General features: G+C 33.7%; 2 protein-coding genes across 5 annotated transcripts; both read right to left on the minus strand.

The window, feature by feature from the left end:
- Window positions 1-380: 380 nt before the first annotated feature.
- Window positions 381-1,760, minus strand: LOC141456333 (uncharacterized). The gene has a single exon (XM_074132242.1). It carries the CDS (start codon window positions 1,345-1,347, stop codon window positions 499-501), a length of 849 nt encoding a protein of 282 aa, XP_073988343.1. The 5' UTR covers window positions 1,348-1,760; the 3' UTR covers window positions 381-498.
- A 3,360-nt stretch (window positions 1,761-5,120) lies between these two features.
- LOC141456332 (uncharacterized) lies at window positions 5,121-24,530 on the minus strand. 4 transcript variants are annotated; one of them, XM_074132241.1, is made up of 5 exons: window positions 24,317-24,530; window positions 22,653-22,745; window positions 22,105-22,269; window positions 21,714-21,849; window positions 5,121-21,601 (listed from the first exon to the last, which is right to left on the minus strand). In XM_074132241.1, exon 5 carries the CDS (start codon window positions 14,131-14,133, stop codon window positions 13,036-13,038), a length of 1,098 nt encoding a protein of 365 aa, XP_073988342.1. In that variant the 5' UTR covers window positions 14,134-21,601; window positions 21,714-21,849; window positions 22,105-22,269; window positions 22,653-22,745; window positions 24,317-24,530; the 3' UTR covers window positions 5,121-13,035. The 4 variants fall into 4 exon arrangements, with proteins under 4 accessions (XP_073988342.1, XP_073988340.1, XP_073988341.1 ...); XM_074132239.1 differs by lacking the exon at window positions 22,653-22,745 and having other exon boundaries at window positions 5,121-20,517; window positions 21,500-21,601; window positions 24,317-24,526; XM_074132240.1 differs by lacking the exon at window positions 22,653-22,745 and having other exon boundaries at window positions 5,121-20,533; window positions 21,500-21,601; window positions 24,317-24,526.
- Between the last annotated feature and the right edge of the window lie 154 nt (window positions 24,531-24,684).

Consider the following 24,684-nt stretch of genomic DNA (forward strand, 5'->3'; position numbering starts at 1 on the left):
TTCTCAATTTCAATTTATATTGCTCAGGAGTAAAAATAGCGCCTTATTTAAAATCGTACGTTTAAGCTAATACAAGAAAACTGTAATTCTTGCACAAAGTTAATTGTTTGTCCTTAGATTTTGTGAAGACTTTTACAGTTTGTTTAATAAAACCTCACTTAAATGAATTAGTCTACCAACATGAACATAATAGCTAATTAAAAATTTTAACAAAACATTATTTGAAAAGCCTTAAGCTTGTAGAATTGTCATTTCCTTATATTTTGCATTTAATGTTAACATAATCGTCTCAATTTTATGTAAGGAATATTTTATTGTCTTTTTCTATTTATCAGATAGTGTAGATAAAAAGTAATAAGTTCATAAAAAATTATTTATTTCAAAAAATATATACAAAAAATTGTACATGCTCTGATATTGCTTCAACAATAAAACCAGATAGTACCGCAGTAAAAAAAGGAAGTAAATTAGCTAAATTAAAAATATATAACATATAAATTAATAGTGATGCCATATACTTCCCAAATCACTTCCATGATGGCTTTCCACGTGTACTGGATACGGAACTTTGACTGGGACTTTTACTGGAACATGAACTGGATACGGTACAACCTTTTCTACTGGGTAAGGTACTGGCTTTTCTACTGGATATGGTACTGGTTTTACCACATGCACTGGCACCGGCTTTTCCACAGGTACTTTAACTGGATACGGTACAGGCTTTTCTACTGGATACGGTACTGGTTTTTCTATTGGAACATGTACTGGATATGGTTTTACGATTGGAACTTTTACTGGATAAGGTACATGTTTTTCAACTGGATAAGGTATTTTCTTTTCAACATATACTGGATACGGTTTTTCAACATGTACAGGATATGGTTTATCCACTGGTACTTTTACTGGAAAAGGTACTTTCTTGTATACATGATATGGCTGTGGAATTGGTACTTTTACCTCGTATGGTACTTTCTTTTCAACATAAACTTCATAAGGTTTTGGCACATAAACTGGATATGGTTTGTCAACTGGTACTTCAACTTTATATGGTACTTTCTTCTCAATTTCTACTGGATATGGTACAGGTACTTTTTTAGTTATAGTAATAGTTTTAACGTGATGTGTATGATGTTCATCGTGTTCATGATGAATATTTGGATGATGTTCATGATGGAATTCCTGACTGAAACCACCTTCAAAACCACCACCGATGCCACTTAGTCCAATGTAATTATGTAGGCCACGTTTTTCATGTTTCTTTTCATCTTCTTCACAATGAACGCCGGCTACGCAAATAAAAACAACTAAACACCAAGTTACTAACGCGCACTTCCTAAACTGTAACATTTTGAATGAATTAAAGATAAAAATAACGGCCGATTACATTCCTTATATAGCATTTCTCCCAACAGTAGTTAATTTTCCCTACTCTGTCCCTCTCTAAAACAATAATAACGCTTACACATTTTCACAATATCCTTAGTTATATGTAATCACATACAACATTCTGCGTACTATATATTTTTGACGTAATAATCATAAAGTGACAAGTAAGGCATTCTTAATATCTCGCATTCCAAGCATGAACATTCATTTCAAAATTAAATATCTTTCTTTCAAAATATCTAAATTAAAGATGTAAATTTAAATTAGGTCAACTGTATTTCACCAGTTCATTATACCAAAGTTATTAGAAACTACAGCCTACAATTCTCTTGGTATGTTTTGCTATATATTTTGAATTCCTCTGAGTAATAAAAGTGATTTTCGTGACAAGGGAAAAAAACGCATACTGTATGGCAACCTCAAAATCGAAAGGCACCCTACGAATTTTTGTAAATTCTAGACAAAAATTGATATTTCCGCAATAATTTATCTTGTTAAGGGTAGAAGGAAGTATTATAACTAGGGAACGGATTCGTATGTATTTACATATTTTTTTCTAGGCAATTTACAGACGTTTTTCAACTAGAAGTATTCATACTGACACTTTTTAAGCCGTTTGAGTCTACTTTTATTTCACATATTTCCACATATTTGGATGTTATCGCATATTTATACATATTTGATTAAAATAAATAAATATTTCTACATATTTAATCAAAATATGTACATATTTTTTCACATTTTTCATTTTGGGCATATTTTCATGATTGGGAGGTGGTTGACAGGAACTGTGAACCACAGACTGTAGGGCTGTGAATCACAGTGGGTACAATGGTTATTGTAATTTACACAGAATGCTGCTAAACAGTGATGGGCACTTGTTAGTTCTTTGAAGTTGTCTGACGTTGTCTGTTCTTTCAGCTCGTTCGTTGAAGTGACCAATTCATTTCGTTCGGTCACTTAGTGTATTCTTTTTTGGGTGAAATGCCACGAACATCGGCCTCAAACAAACAACTGGTTGCTAAATATCTTCGCGAGTTTCCAGCAGAACTTTTTCGAAGTGATGGAGACATTTTGTACTGCACAGCTTGTGACAAGCGCGTTTCTTGCTCTCAACGTTCCCAAGTCACCCAACATATTGCCACCGGATCGCACATAGAGAATAAAAACAGAAAGAAAGAGAGGACGTCCTATCAAGCCTTCCTTACATCTCCATCATCAAGTAAGTCTACTCTGAGTACAGATCTGTGTCGGGCTTTGGTTAGAGCAGATATCCCTTTCCACAAACTTAAAAATCCTCATTTCAAAGGATTCTTAGAGACCTATATTGGGAAAAAAATGCCTGACGAGAGCACTCTGCGGAAAAACTACCTGGAAGATATCTATAAAGATACACTAACCAAAATTCGAGAACACATTAAAGATGGACCGATTTTGGTGTCAATTGATGAAACCACTGACGTTGAGGGCAGGTATATTGCCAATGCAGTTATTGGAAAACTTGACAGTGATGCTGATGTGGATTCAAAGCCATTCCTTTTGAACTGTGAGGTTCTCGAAAAATGCAATCATTCCACCATTTCACGATTCTTCGATGCCTCAATGCATATCCTATGGCCCAGTGGAGTTTTGAACGAAAAAGTTCTTTTGTTTCTCTCTGATGCTGCCCCAACATGATCAAGGCTGGGCAATCTATTCAGGTATTTTATCCTAAGATAATTCATGTGACGTGTATTGCTCATGCCTCGCATCGAGTAGCAGAAACTGTCCGATCTTTGTTCAGTGACGTAGATTCCTTAATCTCCTCGGTTAAAAAAGTGTTCTTAAAAGCACCAAGTCGCATTAAAATGCTAAAAGATCTCTATCCAGACTTGTGCCTTCCACCAGAACCAATATTGACAAGATGGGGTACTTGGCTGGAAGCAGCTCAGTATTACTATGAAAACTACAATAAAATCAAGAATGTCCTTTCACATCTCGAAGACGAAGCAGTAGCGATAAATACAGCCAAGTCTTTATTCGAGAAACCTAATTTAAGGAACGACCTTGCATTCATTTCTGACAATTGCGTATTTCTTGCACAAGCCATTACTCAACTTGAGTCCCAAAATGTTCGACTGACAGAAAACGTGTCCAACGTTAAAAAGGAACTTACTCCCAGGTGGAAGGAATACCTGGGAGTAAGGGAGATCTGATCAGATCAAAACTGGTAGAAGTACTGAGCAAGAACAAAGGGTGGGAGACCATCTGCCAGATTTCTGATATTATCAGTGGAACAGAAGTCACCTCAGAACATCGTGTACCCATTACAACCAACGAGATAACTTCTTTCAGCAAGGCACCTATAACATCTGTAGATGTTGAACGATCTTTTAGTCGTTACAAGTCCATCTTACGCCCAGATCGTCGTCACTTTATGTTCCAACATTTGAAATTTCATGTGGTTGCAAACAATTTCGAAGAGTGCAGTTTTCAAAATTGAAAATTTAACACATCTTTTTATAAATAGTAAAAATGTTCTTTGTTGTATAAATCATTATAACTTGACCCCCCCCCCCAAAAAATCCATTTTCATAAAAAAAAATGTCCATTTTACTTAAATATTCCAGAAAATATTTTAAGAAAATCACATATTTTCCACATAATTGACGAAAATAAATGCATATTTTAATTAAATATTTGGAATTTTTAAATACATAAAAATCCGTTCCTTAATTATAACAATTAAACATAGGTAGTTTTGTTTTACTTTTTTATTTAATCATTCGCGCCTCATTAAAATTATTTATTACAACGTATGATCTAGTTGCCATTATCATTGATTTATGCTCCGAGCATGCAAAGGTAAGGATAGCCCAAAAGGTCATCAGTAATCTGATTGAAAAGTGAACCCGCGTCGTCCTCCAATGGGTCCCCAGCCACTGTGGCCTGAAGTGGTACCAAAAAGTGGTGAAGAAGACAAGATAGTATCAGGCCGAGGGTAAGCAATGGCAGACGATTACGTCCACGGCTACTAGACGAGAGGCTGTGGCAAGCTTCCGCATGATAACAGGGCCTCTGTCGGCACCTCAACAGGATTGGGGTAGTGAGCACCCGCTGTGTCACCAAAGTGAGATGGATGATCATTGCTTCAATGTCCCACGCTTTGACGGATGTCGTCATAGAAGACTTAGATACTTATGCCAAAATGGCAAAACTTTATTGGGCTGCCAGAAGCCGAAGACCTAGTTGCCAACGGCCAAGGTGTTGAAAAAAAAAAGTTATCATTGAGCGTTTTCACTCACCGAAATAAAGGCCTCTATAACCTGAACTATCTATAAGCCAGTTGTTCAGATACTCTTGAACCTAATCATGGAACCCGAAAAACCGCAAAGCCCTCCTACTTACAGGTATGAGGCAGAAATGGGGCTGGAGCAAAAGGTGGAAATTAGACGAGACCAGGTTTGGGCAATACGCTAAAGAGAGAGAAACTCAATTCGGTATTCGGATTGTTGGGTCGTTAATTGATGTGGAATGCTAAGACAGCGTCAGGGCACCTAAACGAATGCTTACAGGAGGCGCGTAAAAGAAAAGTTGGGTGAAACCCTCCTAATTCACCTAAAAGTTTTCTGAGCAAGGATTGTAAAAACTTTCATTATTCATCAATTTTTATTTTCTCAATACTTGACGGCCTATTTCTTTTCCCTGAAGAAGGTAATAAATTAAACAAAACGTAGATGGAAAAGAATTAATGATTGTTCCTCAATGTCACAAAAATAAAAATATTAATTTCGTCCTAAAAATATAATTATATTTAACTAAAAATATAATTATAATAAAAATGAGAAATTGGCATTATTCTTTCTTTCTTCTGGATCAATGAATACGTCACCAAAAACACTGAACAATACTTGTAATACGAAACCAAACGACCTAACATTTACACTGAAGTGGACAAAGGCAAAATAATGACTGATATTGGTATTATTCTTTCTTCCATCTGGATTATTAATTTCTTTGGTTAAGTTATTAATTTCGCAGAATAAATTTTATATACAATATATGTATATATAATGTTTTAAAGAAATAAATTGGAATCAATATCTTAGGCGCTGAACTGACTTCTTTTGTAGGCAACAAGGTGAGAAACTTTCCAGTAACTTTTTTTTTTCAATTTAAACTCACAAATTAGCAAACTAATTAAAATGCCACTTTAAATTAAATTTTATCATAAGTCTCAGAGCAATATTTCACGTGCGAGGCAAGTCCTGTCACAAACTGAACTTCATTTCCATCATTAGATTTATTTAATTTACTCCTAACATGTTGAAATCTGATAATGTGGTACATAAATTACTGGCTAATAAAATAAATTTCCACCATTAGAATTCTAACTTTCCCATTTTAAAAATCGATTGCTATTTTTCTTAAATCTGATTGTAGAAAGTTCACAATAATATTAGCTATGACTTTTCAATATTTTTTGCAAAATCAATAAATAAACAATAAATCCAATCTTAATAACTGGTATAAACATCTCTCTGCAAGTATTTGCTAACAAGCGTGTAAAGAATTATAAACAATGGTGACAATTATTTTCTGTTTGTAAACATCTTTCACCGTTGAAGCAATCAGTTCCCACTAGCTACAATAAGTGGGAAATATTCTCTTTTATCTCCTATATCAGAAAGAAAGACAACACATTCATTCACTAAAATCTTAGTAGTTATAATAGAATAAAAAAGGAATAAAACAAACGCGAAGATTGTTATCAAATATTTTGTACACTCGCTAGAATACTGAGAAGGAATGAAACAGTTTCTGCCAGAGATCTGGGCATCAGCAAGGTCTAACATTTCTATCGCTGTCTGTATAAAGGTGGCAATTAAATTTACAACATGCAGATGATTGGAAATATAATTTGTTTCACTGAGCTCTATACTAACCAAACATAAGTTATCTGAGCAAGCACAATTATTAGTTATTACCATGAGATTTGCGGTGGATATTTATATAGAATCTGGAAGCGCAATACTGACTTATGTGAGAAATGCAATGAGATGGACCGTGCCAAGCACACTATCATGGAGTGTGCGAAGCACGAGAAACACAGGAAAGAGCTTTTTAACCGCCTATATAAGGAGCTAACTTCCCCATTTAATTATATCTGCATCTTGAGCAGCAAAAATAGTAATGTATATAGATTGTTGTATGATTTTCTAATAGTAGCAGACATTAAGGTTTAACAGGTAGTAAGTTAGCATTTTGACGGATAATTTAAAGAAAACTAAAATTCAGAATTAAAATATTTACAGTAAATGGTTTTACTCAAAATTTTTATTATCGTGTATAATTGTGTCTACAAAAATGATATGCTGGCTGTATGGGTAATACCGATGCCATCAAAATAAATAAATAAAAATAGTTATTATTAAGTGATTGTTTTTAATCAAACGGTTTGGATTTAAAATAGTTTAAATGCTGGCACGGGTATCAAATAAATTTTTGTACAACAAGTATTCAAGATATCCGAAAAATAAAAAGCTGTATAGGTAATGGTTGTAACAAGCGCAGTCACATTCTGAATTACTTTCACTTAATTCTAGTAAGAGTTCTTCTTCTGATATTCCCTGAACTGTTTAAATTAAAAAAAAGAAAAGATTAATTCTATATCCGCCTGTGTATCTATTTAGATATCATTACAGATTTTCAACCTGAAGAATTGTGAATTTTATCGAAATAGCCTCAGCAATTAAGATCTTCATACTTCAAGCACTGCTAGGGATGTACAGTTAGATCTACCATCCTATAATACTGAAATTAGTTTTTGTTTAATTAGTCCACTTGCACAAACTTACCAATTTAGGTAATGAAAATCAAGGGAAATAATGAATTATATTCAACTCTTTTATATAATATTAATGCAATAATTAAAAATAAGAATTAATTTACTGCACTAAATACACACTTTTCTCTTTAGCCCAACACAATTACGCAAACTCTATATATACATCCACACAAAGATAATTTTATAATTAAAATAATACTGTTAAATAATTAAACATTTAATTAACATCTTTTATCACGAATAACGATCAATAACCCGATATGATTGGGAAAGTGTAGTTATTGGGACAAACAGGTGGGACACTTCATTAAAGCAGTTAAAGTAAATATTTATCATCCCAAGAGCAAGCGAGTGAAAATCCAAATAAATTGTCTTAGAACATCGCCTTTCACTAGCATTTCACTAATGTATTAATTTTTATACAAATAAAAGGTTGATTAGGAACTAAATACAAGCAACACACTCAGGGTTGTGACTTGGATTTGACCTGAATCACATCTGCCAGTGCATCAACACAAAATAAATTTAAAGTTCTTTATAAGAAATACGTTCTAAATCTTAGTAAGTACCGAGAGTGACTGTGAAATATCTAAAATTTGGTTTTGAATAAATAAATTGACTGTAATCTTCACTAATTTAAATTGGATCCAAGTGCTGCGTTGTATGGTTGAAAGTGATCACAGATAGTTCAACTAAGTCAGCCTTAACTCTATGACTTAGGCAAAAATGTACCGGTTCTGGCGATATGAGGCACTGGCGATATGCATCCAGATGGATGAGACATACCCACATTATCTTTTAAGAAGCGTTCGGAGGTTGGTCATCCATAGTGCATCTAAGGGCACAAAGAAAAGACGTGTAAAAAAGGATAAGGTTCAGGAGTGGACTTTCTTCAGCCAACTGATGACCGAAGTCGACGCGGTAGACATAAGATCCTTCTTTATAAGGTTTTCGTAGGCTGCAGACTTGGCTCCTCTACTGAGGAATGGAGGTTGAATTTGAAAAATCTTATTTATACATCTTAGTTATGTTACTTATGTTATGTTAATTATACTAGAACAAAGGATTTTGCGGTCTCTCAACAGACCCCATCGAAAGAAAATATAGAATTCCTATCCTATAAGACAATGATACGCCATTTCCGTCTGCATCCCCGGGACGAAAGGCAGAGCATTTGGTCTCCCCTCTACAATCAAGGGAAGAACCCAATAAAAATTATTGGCTACCAGCTCCACAAATAAAAAATAAAAAAAATCAACAAAATAAAAGTTGAAAAGGCAAGTTTAAGAGTTAAATTTCTGTGGAAATTTAAAGAATAATTCTGAAGCTTGGAGAGTGCTTAATATTAATGGTTGTAACCGAGAGTCCCGCTAGATGGCAGAGGTTGCCGAAGTTAGCCATATTTCTATTGAAACTTTGGGCTGGAGTGACCATTGGACTCCAATATAAGACAGACCTTTATATAGTCAACCGATAAAAAGGGTATTCGTATACGTACGCTCGGCTTGGCCAGTGCCGCATATTATTCTATGGCCTTCCATTTCCTTGAGAAACGAGGTTTTCATTATTTTATTTTTTTTTACAAATTAGTATAAGTCTATACTTAAGGTTTAAGTCGTATTTTCTATTTTCAGTTATGTTTTCAGTTTCAGATATTGTGTGTTATTGTAAACTAGATCTACAAAAGGATATAGTTATCTCTTAGTGTTTAAGGAACTGTTGACGAAATGGATCTAATGGATCCCAAAAGAACGGCTAATGTAGCCACTGTTGCCAAATGCTTCAAGAAGCATGTTTTTTACTGATGTGGAACCCCATGATAAAAATAAATTGGTAAATGATAAAGGCACTCCGTTTGTCAACCGAACCATAAAGAAATACCTTGTCGAAGATCTTTAAAACTGAGTTTATACGAATTCCTCCCTACTGGCCTCAGGCAAATCCTGTGGAACGTGTGAACTGGACTATAAAAACAATGAAAGCCTCGAATATAGAAACGGATCACTGACAGAGTGATAAATATTTAGCAGAATTTATGTTTACCTTCTTCCGGTTACAGTCTCACTTTCGTTAATTTCCATCTACTAACCGGTGACATGGTAAGGACCATTGGCTAGCATTAATCAAAAGAATAGTAAGCTATTGTTTAGTGATGGGAATATTTTAGGAAGGTCGCTCCAGACTTATATGCTTAGTAGTTTACATAGGAGAGGATCATAGCTTGTACATAACATTTTCTGAACATGACAGGAGATTACGTAGCAGTAAAAGTAGTTGCTGAAATGGCGTCTTGGACAACAAGTAGGTAATTTGACAGGCACAGTATGGAACTGAAGAGACTGTAGCACTAACTTGAAGAAAGCCCGCGGCGCTTTATGCAATGGAGCCTAAGGGTATTCTGGAGACTAGTTTATAAACCTGCCACTCACGAATTTGAAAAAGTACTGTTAAACAGATAAACAGTTTAATGAGAACTAGTGTGTATTGGATGTTAGGTAGAATTTTCTCTCGGGTAGAATAATGTGATCCAGGTTCTACGCCTAATGTTACTCGTTTTCCATAAAACTAACAATAATAATTATTTAAATTTCTGAATATCTTTTTTCTAAACACCAAAATGTCCACGTGCCTAAAGGAGTGATCAAAAAGGCTCAATAACAATGGTGTATGTTTAATTTAAATAAATAGCAATTAGGTTAAATAGATAAACTATTTAAACTTTCGCCGAAACAGTGCATCGTGAAAGAACACATTTTATTGTACTTAAAAAGTGAAGATCAGAAATGTGTAAAGAGAAACAAATATAGAATTCCTATCACTGCGATACCAAGGAAACGAGACCAATGTAACTAACTCATTTTGTTACCTTTGAAATTTGAAAACAACCAAAAGTTTGGTCCTATTTTCTATCTTAAGAAAAACAGTATTGCGATCACACCACTCACTCGCCTTTCCTTACAACAAAATTCAATCTAAATTTCCTTACAAACTAAAAATTAAAGAAACCAATTAAAATAAAATAAAATAGTAAAGCTACACATTGTAAAAATAGCACTTTAAAGAGAAGCCTACAACTTTATTCACTAGAACTACCATCTTGCAATGAAATTGCAAAACTTACAAAAATCATATAACTGGCGTCTAAGTTTTCAGTAAATTTCTGTTTTACAAAAATGCTAATCAGAATTAAGTACTGAAATAAGTGTTAAACTATAAAGTTGTTATAATTAATTTTAAAAAAAGATCGGATTCTGAGCAAGAGAATATTATTTTGCTATCTCCTCATTTTTACTGAAAGCAAATTACTAATGTAAAGTCGCTTTGCGTGAATATTTTCATTTGATTGCAATGAATTATACCAAAGCTGTTCCACGCATATTTCACTTAATTATTATCTGGCAGAATGTCAGCAGTAATTAACTTTTCTTTTTTACTTTTTGTTTTTATGGTGTTAGTCATTTCGGGTAGTGAAATTTATCATCAAACTACGTCGTATCTGACTTGAGCATGTTTTCTGAATACCAGAATGTATTATAAACAATGATGAAGATCATTTGTCTTTTTGGCTTTATATATACCCATCTCGCTAACTAAACAAAAAGTAAAGAACAACTTTCATGCGTGTTTATCATACTAGATATAACACAGCCGAATAAATTTTGGTAAAATCTACTGGGCACGCTCACAATTCTATCTTGTGGTCATTTTTTTTCTATTTTTTTAACATCGAATTTTAAACGAACGTTTAAGAAGTTACTTTCATTGCCTTCGCATCTGTAATACACTTACTGTATGGAACTACTCTACTCTTTAGACAGAAAGTGTTAAGAAAATTAACAGAAAAAGGAGCACGATTTAAAAAAAAAAAACGTAAAGGCGAGATCCTTATCGAGAAAATAAGGACTTTCGCCCAAACATGATCACTCATGAAAGCTTTCTAAGGAGGCATTACTTCAAAAAGGCCGCTGGAAGGTTAAGAAGGAAAAACGGCACTATCCGTATTAAGTATTTCCTGTTAATCTGATGGGCATGTATTGTTGAGATATCGGCACATTGGCGAACAGAAACTAATGCCTTCAAGATTTACAACCCATGAGTACCTTACCAGAAACCTTGAGGATTATTCTACTAGAAGAGGTTGACACAACAGATCCTCTGGGACGCGGAGTCGTAGGCTAAATAGCTAAACCCACCCCAACCTCTCGGAATCTAATCTAATACAAAGTTTCCTAATTTTTTGATTAGAGATTTATGTTTAGAACGTAGACATCACGATGAAGAATTTATGTATCTAACTTTATCGACGTTCTGGAGTTCCAAAAGTTCACCTATGCCAAATGTATTCACTATTTGCTCACGTATGCACCGCCTATTTCCAAATGTTTTTATCTGAAGAAGAAGTTAAGAAATGGTCTGCTGGCTAAGTTTATAGCCGAGAAGAAACTACCACTCTATAACTTCATGCGAGCTAGTTTCTTGCCTGAAGATGATGTTTGCTCTTTGTAGCGTACTTACGAGGGTCGTTTGAAAAGTCCGTGCAAAAATAAAAACTACTTAATTTTCAGAGGTAAACCTTTTTTATTTTTCAACATAGTCTCCTTTTAGGCTTATACACTTCGTCCACTCTAGTTTGTTGATCCCTTCCGAATAATAGGATTTGTCCAAGTCTGAAAAATAGCCATTCGTTTCTGCAATCACCTCCTCGTTTGAATAAAATCTTTTTCCCGCCAGCCACTTCTTCATAATGGGGAACAAATAGTAGTCCGAGGGAGCCAAGTCTGGAGAATAGGGGGGATGTGAAACGAGTTGGAACCCTATTTCCATTAATTTTGCGACCACAACTGCTGAGGTGTGAGCTGGTGCGTATACTCTTTAGTTCCTTCCTGGTGGTCATATTTATAATTGTTTTTTAATATAAATATTTAAGGTATTTAATATTTTACTTCGAAGAGAACAATCTTCATTTGCGGGTCCAGTAGTAGCTTTTCGTTTCAAGTATAAAAAGCGGTTCGGACTGAATGCCCTGTTCTTAGCAGCACTACAATCACACTTGAATTGAAGGCCACAGATTTTCCAGAATACAAAAAAACAATGCAAATCAATTTTTTGAAAATTTAAAAAATATCAAATGATTCAAATATTAACGATAGTTATATGTATGCGATACAAGTTCTAAGTTTTAAGGATATCAAAGCAACGCTTTTCAAAAAATATATTCTGTAAAATCGCATTTCTACTTAACTTTTGTCCCATAAAACTCGGCGTTTTATCAATTCTTTAAATACAAGTACACATAATTAATAATTTATAGAAATCTGCATTCATCAGAGAAGATTTTAGATGGATGCTTAAGGTAATTTTACCTGAGGCTAACCTAAGAAATTAATTTTCTGATAATATGCCGCAAAAGAATTGATAGGCTTAAGTTCACTGAACTTACTTGAAAGTGTACTTAAGTACACTATATAGAATGTGAAAGAAAATATTAATAAATGAATTAGCCATCCCAAAACTGGGCAACTTGAGCCATTCTGGGCTCGCAATTCATTTTATTTTCATTTTCTCAACAAAGCGAGTTGCTCTCAAACTCTATTTCAAAAATTCATTCATCGCAACACATCCTCATAACGATCAGTGTGAGAAAACATAAAAATGATTTTTCATGCATGAAAATGAGCCCAATAGTACCGCTGAAATAAAATATACAATAAGAACTAAAGAAAGAAAAACGTCGTTTATTTACAAAAAAAAAATAAATAAATAATTTTTGTATTAATATTCACATATTTTGGCAAAATCACAAATATACGTATTATAAAAAATTAAATATGATGTAAAACAGAACTATAACTACTGGAATGTTCCTTAGAACGATACTGTGCACCTACAGGGTTGCTTTCGCTCCCATGTTGATCATATTTGCCAAAAAAACCACGATCAAGTGCACCAGCTCCATGGTAATAAGGATGAGATGCTCCACCATAATAATTTTCAAGGCCGCCTCCACTGTTTCCTAGACTGTGATAATCTTCGCCAGCATCGCTGTATGATGGTCCGTAAAAACCACCATAATCTCCGTATCCATTACCTTCCTGTTCAGGCTCGTGTACTGGAATGTGTTGGGGTTTGGCTACAGAAATGGCATATGGTACTTGTAATGGTACTTTCACTGGCACCTTCACTGGATACGGTACAATTTGTTCAACAGGATAAGGTACACGTTTTTCAACTGGTACTGGAATTGGTTTTACTACAGGCACTGGTACTGGTTTTTCCACAGGAACTTTAACGGGATAGGGAACTGGTTTTTCAACTGGATACGGTACTGGTTTCTCCACTTGTACGTGAACTGGATAAGGTTTATTCACTGGTACTTTGACTGGGAATGGAACTTTTTTTAAGACAGTATAAGGCACTTTTTTCTCAACATAAACTGGAAATGGTTTGGGCACATGTACCGGATATGGTTTATCAACAGGAACTTTGACTGCTACTGGTACACGCTTTTCAACAGTATACGGTTGTGGTACCGGCACTTTAACTTCATAAGGAATTTTCTTTTCCACATAAACCGGAAATGGTTTTGGAACATAAACAGGATATGGCCTATCAACAGTTACTTCTACTTTGTAAGGGACTCTCTTCTCTAGGGTAACTTCATAGGGCACAGGTACCTTTTTGGTGATGGTGATTGTCTTTACAATTTGTTGATGCTGTATTTGGGCCGAATGATCAATTTCACCATCGTTTCCTTCTGAGACACTGCCACCATAATTTGGTTGTAATGCGCCATCATGTAGACTAAAACCTTGCAGCTCCCGTTTTTCCTGTTTTTTGTCGCCATCGGCAGTCTTCAGTTGTTTACCTTCTTCACAGCTACAGACACTCACTAAGGTACACAACACAATTAAATATTTCATATTCAATTACTCTCACTTCTTCTGCACGCCTAATGAAGACTTTCCCTAGAATATATACTGACAAGAACTCTCCCTCCTAGTATGACTTCAAGCCAGAACTTGAATGTCACCCCACCAACCAAATCAAGTTATTATTTTTCCTGTAGCAGTTTTAATGACAAGCACAAAAAGCTATGAATGCACTTTTAACAATAGGTTAAAGTTTATTTCTTGGCAAACATTTAAATATTACAAGTATCTGGAACCAAACTTCATTTCCTTATAGAAATGCATGCTTTATTGCTTTCCTTACTGCTTTAGAAGGAAGTATTGCCATCTTGAATAGTCGAATTGGCGTTCTCAATGGAAATACATAAACAAACCTCTAAGGAAAAGATCTGGAATGAACACTCGACATTATCCAAAACCTTACTCCGCTTAAAATTGATTTTACTGAAAAAAAAAGTTCCAATAAAAGTGCTACATTTACAGCTCTGAAATTATCATTTTTAGATTAAATAAAATCAATACAACCGATTACGAAAAAACTCGAAAGATAATTCTTGTAAATTTGCGCTTAGTTTCCACTTCATTTACTGTTATTGTTATTATTATTTAATTTATTTTTGATGGCCCGTCAACATCTGAGATTATTGGCGCCCGCACCATTTTCCATTGCTCTGTCGGCCTTCCTTACAGACAACACTATCTATCATCGGGTAGTGAGCTGTAAGAAACCCCTAGGTTAACAGCTGGATTCCCAGTACCCGGGATCTCCGCTTGGAATTATTATGCTTTTCCAGGACGATCATGTACAAATTAATAACCAAGGTGGGCCATCTGGTTCGTATTTTAAAAACTTGGTGGATACCATATGTAATGCGTTTGTGCATTACAAATTAATTGCATATACTGTGTCTCCTACGAAATCCTAGAATCTAGTTGGTTCTTGGGCTTGATGCCCTACTACTACTGTTATTATTCTTATTGTTTTTATAAATGTAAAAATGCTTTAAATAAAACTAAATTTTTTAGAGAAATAGTACACAACTTTGAAGAAAATATTTGCAACTATTTTGGAATAATGCTCGAATAATTGAAAATCGTTTTTACAATGATTTAATGTCACAACTATAGATTCATGCCTACCCAAATGATATATCTATATGACGTTGTTGAATTATGATACATATAAAGCTATTTTCTTTTAATTATTTAAACAATTTTGTCGACGGTTGTAGATATCCCTTATTTGAATAAATTATTCTTAATTATGAAATTTACTTTATTTCATTATTCTTTCAGATGAATGTTTCGGCACCTTTAAAATGTCATTCTCATCAAAACTCTACAAATTAAAAAAATAGTCTTACGTTTTTTAATCATTACTAAATTATTAGATAATATATTTTTATAAAATTGATAAAATAACTTCATTGATTCAAAAAACTTATTCATATTAAACTATAATTTATAAAATAATATAAAATCAAAAGTAAAGCTTTGTAAGCAAGTAGAAGTCCCGTAGAAGTTCGGATTCAAAAATTCAAAGTTAGCTATGAATTGAGAATGATGTCAAAGAGATCAATGAGATAATCATCGCTGCATATGAAGAAGCCATAAGAATAGAATAAAATAGAATTCATCCTTCTTTTTGTAGATTAGCATTGCACAATTAGTGTCTTTCTGAACTAGAATGGAATTTGATAACACCTCTCACGCGGCGGTTGGAAAGACCATAGTTAAAGAGGGCTGTGGATGTGTACAACTTCCTAATTGATGAATGCGCTGATAACCACCAGACCAATCGAGAATTCGATGGGCCGACGAACCATCAGGCTTTATACAATCAAGGGCTGAATCTAGGGGATCAATGTTACTCCTTATGTAACTTTGAACTAGATCGAAGAAACCCTATACGAAATTATTCAGCAAGGGCTACCAATGAATAGTTCTGCTACGTGTGGTTAATCCAACAGAAACCACATCATAGCGTTTTCTACTTATTAGAAAATCCCGCAACAACTGCGGAGTATACGACTGGAGGAAAGAGCAGAACAGGAATGTTAGCGAAATATGAAGTGTCTAGAAGGTAATTTCGATAGAAAGTTCTTCTGGATAGACATAAAGACCATCCACATTAGGCTTTGCGAGGTTTTGAGATATGGAACTAACTAACTATGTTTGCAAGCCAAAAAAGTAAGAACAATAACTTAATGAACATCTGTAAGATAAATTTAAAAAAAGAAAAACCATCTCAAGTATCAAATCTCTGTTAGAAAGAGTCGCTATGAAAACAATGTTGGTACAAACAAAACTAAAAAATCGACTGAGCTCCCCATAATTACTCTAATATCATACTCCAACCCAATCATCCAATAATTTATTTAGATGGTTATGGATTTATTTGGAGTCTGTCGTTCTTGGATACCTTGGAAATCCCAGCCCGTATTGCTTTAGAAAAGAGAAAGCCCAAATTTCCTGAAATGTAGCAGGACCTGCAGGATCTGCGCAAAAAGTTATAGTACGTACTTCCACATTTCCTTGTTATTACTTCGCGATTCTCAAAATGTTACGCCTTAAAACGTTATCTACTCGTGCAAAGTTACTGGTATATAAGACAGTGATAAGGCCAGTAGTAACATACGCAAGTGAGACGTGAGTTTTGACCAGGGAAGACGAGCGGGCCCTGAATGTCTGGGAGAGAAAGATCCTAAGAAAGATTTATGGGCCAGTTAAGGAGCGAGATCGGCGGAGAATTAGGACGAATACAGAGTTGAAAGAGCTATACCAGGAACCTGATCTCGTAGCATTCATTAATCAAGGACGCCTTAGGTGGTTGAGTCATGTGGAGCGGATGGATCCAGAGGGCTTGCCCAGAAAGATGCTATATGGCGCTCCAGGGGGTCGACGTCATTGAGAGAGGCCTCGTATGAGGTGGCTGGATTATGTGGAGGCAGACCTGAGGAGCATGGGCGTGTGAGGATTGGTTATCTAGAGCTCACGATCGAGAGGAATGGAGGAGGCTGGTTGAGGTGGCCCGGGTCCTTTCAGGACTGTAGCGCCCCAGAAGAAGAAGAAGAAGAATCTCCACATTTCCTAGAGTAAGCTATGTGTACGCAATTACCAGAGCTTCCCACCTCTAGCTCTTGCTAATAACCACTCACACACCAATCTCTGTCATAAAACAAATACTAATCGAAGTAATAATACATCTGCGAATAAAGATCAAATCATCTTTTCGGCTTTTGGAATACTTTTGATTTAATTAACAGGCCTATGCAGAGTTAAATACTAGTTACACACGTTTCGCAAACAGAAACCTTCACTCAAGGAATACATTTTTTGTAATCCACTGGAATTTTTCAAGAAGTATAGACGCGTTAAAATTTTCATTAGCAGCCTAAAAGATGATAATCATCTTTTAATTGTCTAGTTAGGCATGAGTTAGTTAGGTCTAATCAGAGGTTTAAGACAGTCAAAGACAAGTCGAGATACTGCTTTCAAACGTTTACTCTGTCTCACTTGCTATGAAATTAGTCTCATATTATACTGTTTTGGTAAGTCTTTCTGTCCAAGTAGCTGCTGAAAAATCTGCAAAATTCAACAGGAGACTTGCTGATTTTTGAAAAAAATCTTTTGCTATTCAATTTTTTCGAACTATTTTTCGGGAGTAAAAATAGATAACTGTATGTACGCAGCAGACTTTTCAGCATAATCAAAATGCACAGAAACGTAGGTAAAATTCTACATCCAATTCATTTGGATTGTAGAGTCTCTGAAGATTAGTTATACGAGGGTTGCTCAACGCTAGCCTGAGATGGTCTATAGTGGTACAATGTCTATTTAAGAAGCAAACTAGGTAAACCAAGGAAGAGATAAGATCTATGGTCGCTTGCTGGCCTGGCACCTTAAGCTTCCCGCTCTGGTTTGAGTCCAGAGTGCAGTTGCTGCCTCCAAATTTTCTCTTTCAAAAAGCTTCCACATCTTCCCCACGGAAGGAAAGATGTATCAAAAGAAATTGACCACATGGATTCAAAAATAAGTATAATACAATTAGAAAAAAAAAAGTTCGGATAAGTACACTAGATGTTTAAATGCCTTAAATGCATAGTTCTTTTAATAAGGATAAGTTTAAAACAAATAATTTTTCCACAAAATAGTTGCGTTAAGATAGTACAAGGAGAGGTCTTCAGTCTGAGATAAATGGCCTCAAATGTATAGATAACTATTTAAAAAATCTTATAAAATATGTCTAAACCCCAAAAGACAAATTGCTAAATTAATTACAATGGCTTTGGTAATGTTCGCAGAAATATCGGTAAGTTCTACTAAAAATACGAGGGGAACTATTTACATTTTGAGCCTAATAATAAAAAAAACAGTAATTTGTCATTGAAAATGACTTTATTGTTTTTCAAAATATTCTTCTTTATGATCTATACACTTCTGCATGCGTTCGAACCACTTGTCAGACAGAAGCGCATCTAATAATTAGAGATAATTTATTATAACGCAACTTTATTTTGGTAAAATAATTAGGACCCTTAAATATAATAAATAATATAAAGACAAAGATAGATTCAAGCGAATAATATCTGATGTTCTTTCTGTACTGCCTTAAATAATCTGTTTCGAGTGAGAATCCAATGTTTTTACTGATTCTTAACTTTTTTTAAGGCACTTAAGCAACTGATGTACAAGTTCTCAGATATTATTCGTCTGAGGCAATCTCTCATTGTCAAATGAGTAATTCGAAAGAGAATCATTAAAAAACCATTAGAAGAGAAGAATATTCTTTTCCCAAAAAGTGGGTACTTCATATCTATCTAGAAAGCAATAAAGTTGTCGAACGGTTAACTTTCAAATAAAACTTCTAGTATACAGCATTTTCAACATAGCATTTACCAATAAAATTTGAAAAATACAGCATCATCTTTAGCTATTAAAAAGCGCAAATTAAATCTACTGGAAGACACCAGACGTACGATGTGTATAATTAAACGTATAACGTTCAATTCGTTGTATAACAGATATGTAGCAGTTCCGGACACGTGACTCTTTTTCTGTAATAGGTATTGAATGTGATGAGCATTAGAATTATAAAATGAAGCTACAAGCTCCCTTTACAACAAGTGAATACGTATTCTTCCTTTAAACAAGAAGTTATTGGCACCAAAATTTCTTATAAAATTCAAGTAATCGGTAATTCAAGTAAAAGTAATATTTTTGACTCCGAATCGCTTCTATTCTCATTTTATCACCAAAAGGAATGTTAAAAAAATAGTTGAAAGAATCTTCGAATCACATGTGAGCGAGCCTCTGCCTCATCGTAACTGTAAACATTCTAACAAAATTTTAACAAATTAGAGCCTAAGACCCGTAGGAGAAGTGGTTTAGCCACTTCTTCAGAAGGATATCCAATACCACACTCCACCAAACAGATGTTACTCAACGGGGAAATGAGATAATTTTATGATTGCTAGAAATCACTCAATAGTCTATTAGATTGCATATCTGCAACGTATTCTTTAGCTTTATGTTAGAGTTTCTTACAATTTTATAAGGATTTGAATATTATGTTACATTTCTAATTTCAGTTTATGGTTCAAGTCTGAACCCAAATCTGAACCTGGTAAAACCCAGTTAACAGTGCCGTTAATTGAGCAAGTAACGGGTAAAAAATGTAATTTTTGTGCTGAGCTTTTTGGACGATTAATTTTGTTTTCATTTTGCTTTGTTTGAAAAGATTATAATATTATTTACTATCGCTTTACAAATTTTATGGCATTATTTTAAAACCATGGTCAATTCAGAAAGTTAAATAAATAATTAAAAAATAAAAACTACAAGTTAAACAACTGTAAACCAGTGTACACATTAGAATGTAACTAGCAATTATCGAGAAGCTAGCGATTAATTATATCACTTATATGGAGTTGAATTGGAAAGTTAAAGAATAAGAAAAATATGGAAAGCAAGTAATGTGTAAAAAAAATAATAATAAAACCAAAAATCTAAAGCTTTTCTAAAACAAATTTGGCATAGAAAGAAAATAATTGCATGCTGATTAGTGTACTATATACTTTTCAACGGAATAGAAATAAATAAGTGTAGTAAATGAATAAAACTGTTACAACTTCCTTTAAAGTTAATTGAGCTGCAACTGGAGGTCAATGGAGGCCATCACGAGGTTCCAAATGCCAAGACTTTGAAATAAGAAAACGAACTTACTCGGTGAATTAATTTGATGTACCACCATAAACATCTCTCAAAGTGCCAAATCGGTAGGTTCTATTGGCTCCTCTTTCTGCGGTTACCGGCGCTCGGAGTCTTCTCAGTCAGTGCCGGCTTCTAATGATTTCTTTCTCCAATCACCAGGAAATCATCTGCACGTAGAAGCACCTGGAAAATTAAAAATCTGAGGGCAGCTTATAATTCGTGAACTGTTACGGCCATTAGCACCGAACGTCTTATTCAAGATTTTGTATTACTACTTGAAAATAGGAATCTTTTAAATCGTTATTAGGGCTCTATGCATTGTTATTAGCAATAGTTTTACGAGTATAGTAATGTAAAGAAAGCAAATGGTTTAAAATATGAGAAATTAAATTGTTAAATGATTTTATTGCTATGCAAAAAAAATATAGAAAGAAATATTTTCTCAATTCTTAATTGCATCGTAACAGTTGGCCATTAGTTAATAAGAAAAACAATATTAATTTTAATATAATTGTATTAAATTTACTTAATGCAACATTTGTTGTAGTTGTAAATATACTAATAAAGTGAAAAAAAAAATGTGTTATTAATTTTATTTTACTAAAAAACTTAAGTCTAACAATGTATCTCATTAATGTTCCTTAAAGTAAAAATGTCCGAGTTGGGCCTACCTGGTATATTACAGTTTAGAACGAAGAAAATTTATAATCTGAAAAGATTTACACCTAGGGGTTTAGATATCGTAGAAATGTTAGTATCATAAAGGATGGCACACTAAGAATCCGACCTAATCCACGTCCACTGAGTCGATGATTCAAGAAGGAGTGTGTGGAACCACTGTTCTACGTCTCGTGCAGAGAGAGATATTGAGGATGTACTTAGGTTGAAAGAACACCTTCCGTCCCAAGTAAAGTAAGAAATAAGTTCTAAAAGGAACGTATATAAAAAGCGCTGATGATCTTAACTGTCGATTCGCCACAAAAAAAAAAAAAAAATTCTTGAACTCCAAATTCCGTTGTATTAGTAAAATGTATAAATTTATATTTTTATTATTTCTTTAAAATAAATTTATCAAACACTCTCACTGTACTTTTCTTTAGTAAAAATCAAAACCAATGTATAAATAAAAATTACATTAAAAGACTATTTTGAAATAAATCTTTACCTAATCAAAATCCAGTCACGTTCACCTCGTAACTGCAGCATAATTACAGCAAAAACCACCAAGACCAGGGTCGATTGAGTCAATTAAATTAAAATTTAATTACTAAAAATAATAATAAATTATAAAATAAGATAAATAATAAATAATAATATATAAATTATTAAAATACAATTAAAAACTCTTAAAACTAAAAAATGAACAGTTCAATACCTACTTTAGTAAACAAAAGCATTAACGTTCTCTTACTAAGAGCCATTACAGTTCACAGTCCAGTGATTGCCAGGTCAGTATTAAAAGAAAGAACACTGTCCACTTTGGTCTCGAGCTTTAATGACGCTCTTTCTGATGTTCTAAAATTGTAAAAAAACATGTGCGAAAGTGTATTCTACAAAATGAAGAAATTATTTTATTAAAGAAGAAAAAAAATAATAATATTTTAAACGGCAACATTCTGAGAATTTTTTTTATTTGTTTTGGATTTGTGGTATTGTTTGCACATTAACCATTTATGGTTTTGGAGGGCTAGAAAAAATAACATATTGGTTTTCACAGTTAACTTTCTAATGTCTCAATTTACCAAATATTAGCAAAATAAACAGCTCTACCTTTTTTTAACATTCATTTCCATCAAAGGAATTGGTTGCTTTCTTTCACTTCTTTCTTCACCTGGACTTCCACGATTAAGATTGGGGCTGTCTTCCATTACTTTCTTCTTCGTGGCCACCATGAGATAAGGGTATCTTAAACTCTGCATGCAGGTTCATTGCTTCCTAGAAATAATTCAAAAATAACTGAAAGTAACTTCGTCTAGTGTTAAAGTGCTTATGTGCATAGTGACGTGAGATTCTCTACAGGGTATGCGATAACTTAGTTAGGACCAATGAAGTTTCACTGCTACGTAAAATCCTGTATTTTTATTTTATTCCATCTTGGAGATTCCAGCTTTTATTTAAGTCCGCAGGACTGAATAGTATCTATTTTATGAATGGGCCGCATATTTATCGTATTCCTGACCGGTTTCGGACTTACCCTCATCACATAAACATGCGCACTGCGGCGGATAAAATCAAAGAGATTACTTTTAGTGGCCTGTCCATTTGCGACAGCTTTGATTGTTAATGCCTTTAATAATAATAAATAAATAAAAACTTACAAATGGAACGCAGGCCTATGCAACCGCGGGCCGTTCGTAGCATGTACAATTTTGTACTATGAAATGCGTACAGTTGAATTAAAGACGTATTACCTACCAAACAAGTTAATTTTATTATCGTCTTTTTATTTATTAATTTGTAAAAATAAATACAAGAATAAATCATTTTTAACTATTCGCTTGTTCATTTAGAACGGTATTAAAAAAATTAAGAAATATCTTATTCAAGTTATAATGTATGTATTCCATAAAATTCAAAATAATTCATCATTATAATCGACTAAAGATTGTCACGTCAGGTGTCTCCGATTGATGCAAAATTACAATGCAATGCACATTAATTTTTTACAGCTTTAGTTTATCGATAGCGATGGGCAATACCTACCTTTGGAAGTAATTAATATTTTAATTAATTAATATTGGAAGTATTAATATGAATAATTAATATTTTGTAATGAGATCACAGAAGACCTAACAAAAAAACGAGGGATGAAAAACCAACTCCTATTGATGGGAGTAATTAAAATTTAAATCCCATAATAGGCCTCTTTTAGGAGCACTGGTTTGGGTTCGGTCCCAAATTCATGTTCAAATAAAATCATCATTATTAATAATTAATAGATTTATAATAGAAATTTGGAATTTATAATCTATCAACTGGAACACATTCAGTGTATGTTCAAAATACTAAGGGCGCCGAAGGAATATGTCAGCAGCAGACCGTACTTTCAATGTAAGAAAGTATTGAAATTGATTCAGTGATTACCAGTGCAAAAACTGATTGACTGCTTAATGAGTTCTTTGAGGTTGATGCTACAAAATTAATTGATGTCCGTTTAACTTTCGTAAGGAACACACGAATATTTCTTTCGAAAAAATGCTTCAAAAATAAGTTTTAGATTATAAATACAATAAGAACTTTAAATCAAATCCTTAGCAGACGTTTTTGAGAAAATATGCCAGTAATGAAAACGTTATTCAATAATTAGTCAGCCTATTTTATTCAAATTTGTAAAATTAGTCCTACTTTTGAATCGTATTAATATTATAATGGTGGAAAAACAATTCAAAATACAGAAAGGGCACGTTAAAAAATCAACCACACCTCTCTGTTAGAACAATTTTCCTTGAAAGATGTTTAAATAATAGTTATAAATCTACATAAGTATATACAATTAGTACACTAAGGTTAAGGAAAATCGTAGAAGCCGTTTACAAGGGGAGGTAATTCAGTGTAGGGGTATTTCCGGTTGGCATTTACTCTGTGGGCAACTAAGCCTATAGACAATAATTTGAACTTTATGGGGGTTTTTCGTTTTGAGTTATGGAAGATAAAAATAAAGTGAATCACTCGAAAAACGTTTTTTGTCCGAACTTTATTTGAGCTGAAAACTCGAATTTAGAGAAAGAACGGGTTTGATTCTATTGCATGACAATATGCTCAACCATATGCATTAGAATAGAAAGAAATATGGGTACTTATTTGACCAGCGACCTGATAAAACGGATCAACGTGAACCCAACTTTATAAGCACGCTATTCATTTAAGGCAATACAAGTAATGTAATCTATTCCTTTGAAGTAAATAATTGAAATTACTAAACACATTTAGTAAAAAAATTAAAGAAAATACATGTATAAGTGGGAAATTAGAAACAACTTACTTAATGGCGTCAGTCACAAGGAGTCTTCTCCATTATGGGAGTTGAGGACGTAGAGAAATGCGTCACAGATGTGATCACGTGAACAACGCTGTGTGCTGGTGACTTACGCGCTTTCTATATGAATATTGAATAAATCATAACAATATTTCATGCTTTCAAAGTGAGATTGCCCTTTGATTCTAACTGTTCGTCAATAGTAAACAAATCTAAAGATTAGTTTCCATGAAACTTTGTTCTTTTAAACTCTTCACTCATATTTATATCTTATTAATGCAAAAGTAAAATTTTTAAATTCAAAATTAAAACGAGTTAAGTAGATGTATTTAGTAAATTTGTTTTGTAGATTATATTTTCTCAAGTGCGTACAA

Source organism: Rhodnius prolixus, unplaced genomic scaffold (assembly GCF_049639745.1).
Source record: "Rhodnius prolixus isolate KJV_2025 unplaced genomic scaffold, Rpr scaffold_4, whole genome shotgun sequence".
Taxonomy (NCBI): domain Eukaryota; kingdom Metazoa; phylum Arthropoda; class Insecta; order Hemiptera; family Reduviidae; genus Rhodnius; species Rhodnius prolixus.

Coding starts and splice junctions, on each gene's coding strand:
- LOC141456333 (XM_074132242.1), bottom strand. CDS start 1,347: ATGTTACAGTTTAGGAAGTGCGCGTTAGTAACTTGGTGTTTAGTTGTT.
- LOC141456332 (XM_074132241.1), bottom strand. CDS start 14,133: ATGAAATATTTAATTGTGTTGTGTACCTTAGTGAGTGTCTGTAGCTGT.